The sequence below is a fragment of the Sinocyclocheilus grahami genome, unplaced genomic scaffold (genome assembly GCF_001515645.1).
Source record: "Sinocyclocheilus grahami isolate Dianchi unplaced genomic scaffold, SAMN03320097.WGS_v1.1 scaffold1981.1, whole genome shotgun sequence".
In the NCBI taxonomy this organism is placed as follows: domain Eukaryota; kingdom Metazoa; phylum Chordata; class Actinopteri; order Cypriniformes; family Cyprinidae; genus Sinocyclocheilus; species Sinocyclocheilus grahami.
The window spans coordinates 78,257-83,345 of record NW_015507160.1 but is presented as its reverse complement, the minus strand read 5'-3'; the positions used below and the strand labels follow the sequence as shown (position 1 = coordinate 83,345).

The 5,089-nt window shown below is 41.9% G+C and overlaps 2 protein-coding genes across 2 annotated transcripts in view; both read right to left on the bottom strand.

Annotated features, from left to right (window-relative positions):
- Window positions 1-2: 2 nt before the first annotated feature.
- Window positions 3-1,120, bottom strand: LOC107573588 (protein Z-dependent protease inhibitor-like; the record flags this gene model as incomplete). The annotated part of the gene is made up of 3 exons (XM_016260015.1): window positions 1,095-1,120; window positions 236-857; window positions 3-154 (listed from the first exon to the last, which is right to left on the bottom strand). Coding segments are annotated over exons 2-3 (744 nt in total), but the record flags the coding sequence as incomplete, so codon positions are not given.
- Window positions 1,121-2,206: 1,086 nt separating this feature from the next.
- Window positions 2,207-5,089, bottom strand: part of LOC107573593 (ataxin-3-like) — a 5,115-nt gene continuing 2,232 nt past the window's right edge. Inside the window, exons 4-6 of the mRNA XM_016260020.1 lie at window positions 4,254-4,380; window positions 3,007-3,047; window positions 2,207-2,907 (exon numbers count right to left, since the gene is read on the bottom strand). Of these exons, the coding sequence (XP_016115506.1) occupies window positions 2,870-2,907; window positions 3,007-3,047; window positions 4,254-4,380 (206 nt within the window). The 3' untranslated portion in view covers window positions 2,207-2,869. The remainder of the gene's footprint in view (window positions 2,908-3,006; window positions 3,048-4,253; window positions 4,381-5,089) is intronic.

Here is a 5,089-nt window from a genome sequence, read left to right as displayed (position 1 = left end):
GACAGACGCAGCACTCGAGCGCGCAGCTCTCGGTCCTCAGCCGTGGAGAATCTGTCCTCCTTCACCATCATGGGGACTTGAACGATGTTGTACTTGTCCACATAGAAGCGACTCATTTCTGTGCTGTTGGGGTCGAACGGACTATCCCAGTCACCTTGAGAACAAAGAGCTTTACATCAAATCCCAGTTGTGTAGTGCACATCATTGCTCTGTCTCCACAGGCACAGAAACTCACCCTGAAAGAAAATGGTGTTGAGGAGCATCATCTGCGTCAGCGGCTCGACGCTCGTCACCATTTCGTTCACTTTGCCGCCGGTCTTTCTGCTCACATACTCGTTGATGGTGCTCTTGCTGAGCTCTGTCTCACTGAAATCCACATTGTTCACATCGGCACCGAAGAACGTCTTGATCTGATCGCTGAAGACTCTCTCGACGTTAAAGCGCTCGTCTACGAAGAGTGCCGTGCCCTGCTCCATGTGCAGTTTTCCGTCCTGCGAGATGTTCTTCTGCAGCTGCTCAAAGAGCTGTGGGATGAGCGTCGCGTCTCCAGTCCCGTCCAGAGAGTCCAGATTCAGGCCCTTCGCCATCTGACTGCGTGTCGAGCCCTTGGAGGCCAGTAAGAGCGTGGCGAAAGACGTGGAAACACTCAGCGGCGAGAAGAAGATGTTTTTGTCATGATAACTTGATATCTTGCGATAGAGGTTCATGGCAAAGTCAATATTTTTGAAGGCCAGATCCGTGACGTCAGGAGTTTTGGGCTCTTGACTGTTAAGGACGCACAGAAAACCAGAGGAATAAATGAGGGAGAACAGCACTCTTAACTCCATTTCGTAATCGTTTTTCAAAAATCCTTTGACCTGTTGATACAAAAAACAGCTTATATTGAGTTTTAATTATTCTAGAGAAACGTTGCTTCATATTAGACACACAAGGACCCGCGATTCATCATTCTTCCCTCTGTTCTTTACTGAAGGATTTCTAGAAGTACTAAAAGCAACAAACATGGTGGCAAAACACTGAACAATAAACCAGCCCTAACATCTGAAAATATTAACTATAAGCACGCGCATAAAGTAACATGCATACTCACTGACAGGCTGCCGAGGATCTTTCCCGTCTGTTGTGTTCTGACTGTTTGCAGAGACAAAGTTCAGTGTACTTTTTTTTATAGATTATCTATTAACAATCAAACAATTTTAGACCTGTCTGAAACAGATCAGTGATGGCAGATCACCAGGTTATTCTCACTTGTTTGAGTTTCAGTTTTGATGAAATCTTAAGTGCTTTAATGAAAGAATGGTAATTGTTCTCATCCTCAGGCCATTCAAGATGTAGATGAGTTTGTTTCTTCGTGGGAACAGATTTGGAGAAATGTATCACTCCATCACTTGCTCACCAATGGATCAGGTTTGAATTTAAAGCGTCTCAATGCTGGATGTGTTTCAGCTTTAGTCTTCTCCAGATGTGAACTGATGGACTGGAGTGCTTGGATTACTTGTGGATTATTGTGATGTTTTCATCAGCTGTTTGGATTCTGACGGCACCCATTCACTGCAGAGCATCCATTGCATCCAACTATTCCTTTAAGAATGATTATAGGAAACTTGCTGTAATTTCATTCAGACTTTAACAGATATTCATATCTACATAACTGCAGGTCATCAACTTAATAGGATAGCTCGGCCAAAAATGATTCTGTTATCATTTATTCGGCCTCGGTTTTACAGTCAGGAGAAATCACAGAGAAAAGAGAATGTTTGACTTTGTACATTGTGTATTTTTTTTGTATATTGTTATTTCCTATTTACTTATCCTGGGTTTATTGTTTTAATTATCAGTCTCGTCTTGTCACTGTCATTCTGTTACACTGTGGAGCTTCTGTCACGAAAACTATTTCCTCGTATGTGTAAACATACCGGGCAATAAAGCTCTTTCTGATTCTTTCAATTGGATATGATTTTAATGTGGGAATGTTTCACAGTTTTGACTGGTTTCTGGGAGTATCGTTCTGAGACAGTACATCTCTCCATCATGTTTACTTGTACACTGCTGCAGCTGAATGACGGCATTCAGATAGACTCGTTCTTCTTCTTTCCATCGTGAATGAAAGTCCAGCGCTAAATGCTGAAGGAACATCTGACATCTTCAAGAGACTCACAGAATCAAAATATTCCAGAGAGAAGAAACAAACAACATCCACTCAGGGGGAAAAGAAACGTTTTTATTTAAGAAACAGTAAGTGTATATAGGAGTTCAAGAATAACCAATCACTTAAAAACTACTGCTGAATGTGAAACTAGTTCAGAAACGCTGCTGTGCCACCAAACGCATGAAATCATAGAAAAGAATGTGAAAACCATGAGAAATCACAACCTAGATCCAAAAGAGGGACGACTGATGAACGACTAAAACAAGTGTAGGTCTGAATCTGTATGAAGACTGATCTCCACAGCAGCATCTGCCCTCACTGAGCCGTCTACCTAGGGCACGTCACCCGCCGCTCACCGGTGACCAGCAGAAGGTCTTCACTACAGTCCACAGAGGAGAAGAACAGAGATCCAGTAACGCCAGTAAAGCCCAATGGTCCCAGAATGCAGGAGTGATCCCAGCGCTGACAGCTCCCTCCTCACGCCGCGGTCTCGTCTCGCTCGTGTGTCTGTCTGAGAAAGAGGAATGAATCGGGAAAGGCTTCCCTTTCACTTCGTTCAACTCAAAGAGGAGAAGCGAAGCTAAACGAATGTCCCTTTATTACACAGCAGGACCTGATCGGTCCCGGGCCAGTTCTGAGAGGAGATGTGAGTCCCATCATTCCCAGAGAGAGGTCGGGTCGAGGGCATTCAGGGCGTCCGTCACCGGCGCTGATGGACCGTCACTGGCTGGGTTTGGTCCCGCTGTCCTTCCCTCCGTCTGCAAAACAACATGATCTGCTGAGCAGCGCAGATCCCAGACAGATTCATAAAGCAGACGTCTGTAATCAGGAAGATGACGGCAGACAGAATCTCTTACCGGCGGAGCTGCTGTGGTGAGCGGTGGACTGAGCTTGCTGCCTGTGAGGAGATCAGACCGTCATCATTACTCTGCGCCAGAGCGTTACTGTATTATAATTACTTTTCCTGATAACGTAGTAATGTAATGCATTACACTTTAAATGTATGCAATTTGATTACCTAATGTGAATAAATTTACGTTACTTAAGTTACAAATGCAGTGTTAAAACATATGAAGTAAATATCATGTTTTGTGCGTCAGTATGAGAATGCGAGCTAAAAATGCAGACAAGTCCTACAACATTTAGATGCAATGAAAGGTTTCCTATCATATTTCAAAATGTTGCACTCAATTTCACATTTTAGTATTGCATTATAGTTTGGGAAAAGTTCACCTCAAGAATGTGTACTTCATGTCACAATAACACTGATATAAGTAAAAATAAATGACTCATCAGAATGAGATCCTCCACTGGATTAAGCCGCGTCGCATCGCATTCTTCTTCTGAGGTTAATTCAAGGTTTATTCCTCACAGCGCGTCTTGTTCCAAAAACGAAAAGCAGCCTAGATGAACTTGATGAATCTTAACGCTTTGTTTACAGAGGTGATGTGGGAGTTTATATGTTGGCGCGTCTCAAGCCTGGCTTCGTGTGGATGATTATCTTACAGAGCAAGATGCGCGGGTGTGACCACATTATAGGAGAGCTCAGACGGGAAAGACTGTACTTCACATTGGTTTTAAATGAATTACTTTATATTTGTTTTCAAGATTACTTCATTTAAAAACAGACACTTCAAGCTTTCTTAAGATATATTTCTCATGTCTGTGTGTCAAGTATTCGCTGAATTTTCGTTCATTTTAGTGACGCATTTCAGAAAGATATTCGCGGAGACTGAGAATGCAGAAAGCACATCCTATTTGTTTTCTTTATTTTACAAAAGCACAATATTTTGTTGGTATTGCGAGTGTATACAAATAAACAAACTTTTACAGTTTCAAATGATGTATTGCTCTTACGTGCAAACAAAAATTACAAAACATATGTTTATGTTCTTTTCGCTGTTATCAGGAAAAAATGCAAGTGATCGTTCAAGTTGCTGTTTTGATACTTAAGTAATTTTTCAGTATTTTTTAGGTTTAAAAAATTTAAACTTGAAAGTAATTAGTAATCTGATTACTTTTTAAATGCAATAATCAGTAATGTAATCAAATTACAAGTTTAAAGAATTAATTAGTAATTTGCAGTCGATTACTTAGCGCTCACCTGTCGAAGTAAGCCTGTCTCCTCCTGCGCAGCTCCTCCGCTGTCATCGCTTCCTTCTCGCCTCTTCCCGATTCGTGAGACGAGCCCGCCGTCACAGTGGCGCTGGGGCTTCTGGGATCGCTTCCACCTACAGCCGGTAAAGAGCGAAAGAACAGCAGATCAGAAAACGGCTCTGTTCTGGCCTGAAGCACGGGAGAGGACTGTGATCTTTAGATCTGCACTGTTTCTAGTGGTGGGAACGAATAAGTGTTTTTCAACACATCTCACGGAAACACAAAACACTAAACTAGATATTCTGAGATTTTAATTGAGGGGTCATTCCGTGTCAACCAGAAGTCCAAGGTTCAAATTTTTGATTTTGCTAATATTTCTTTTTGGAGAAAGGTAAACATGTATAGTGATGGCAGCCAAAATATTAAATGTTATGAATGAATATTTACTGAGTAATCCACTATTTTGTAGAGGAGGTCAAAATGGCCATTTTCACCTGAGAATCAGAGCCAAATAACAGGGGTAAAAATGACTTTAGCAATCTTTGTTGCATTTTGTGGCAATGGTGACCTTTCAAAAATGGGAAAAGAGCACTTTTCAAGTTTTTTCTCCAAAGTTTGCAGGCCTGTAACTCAAAAAGTATTAAAGATATCTTAATGCCCTTTTAGATATTGGGTCTTAACAAACTTCCCTTTTGGCATCTTCATTTTTAAAGGGTTAGTTCACCCAACACCCGATCAACACACCCCATCAAAACGGATCCGCTCAAGACACACCATCAAATCACAGCGCATCCGCTGAAGACACACCATCAAACCACAGCGCATCCACTCAGGACACACCAT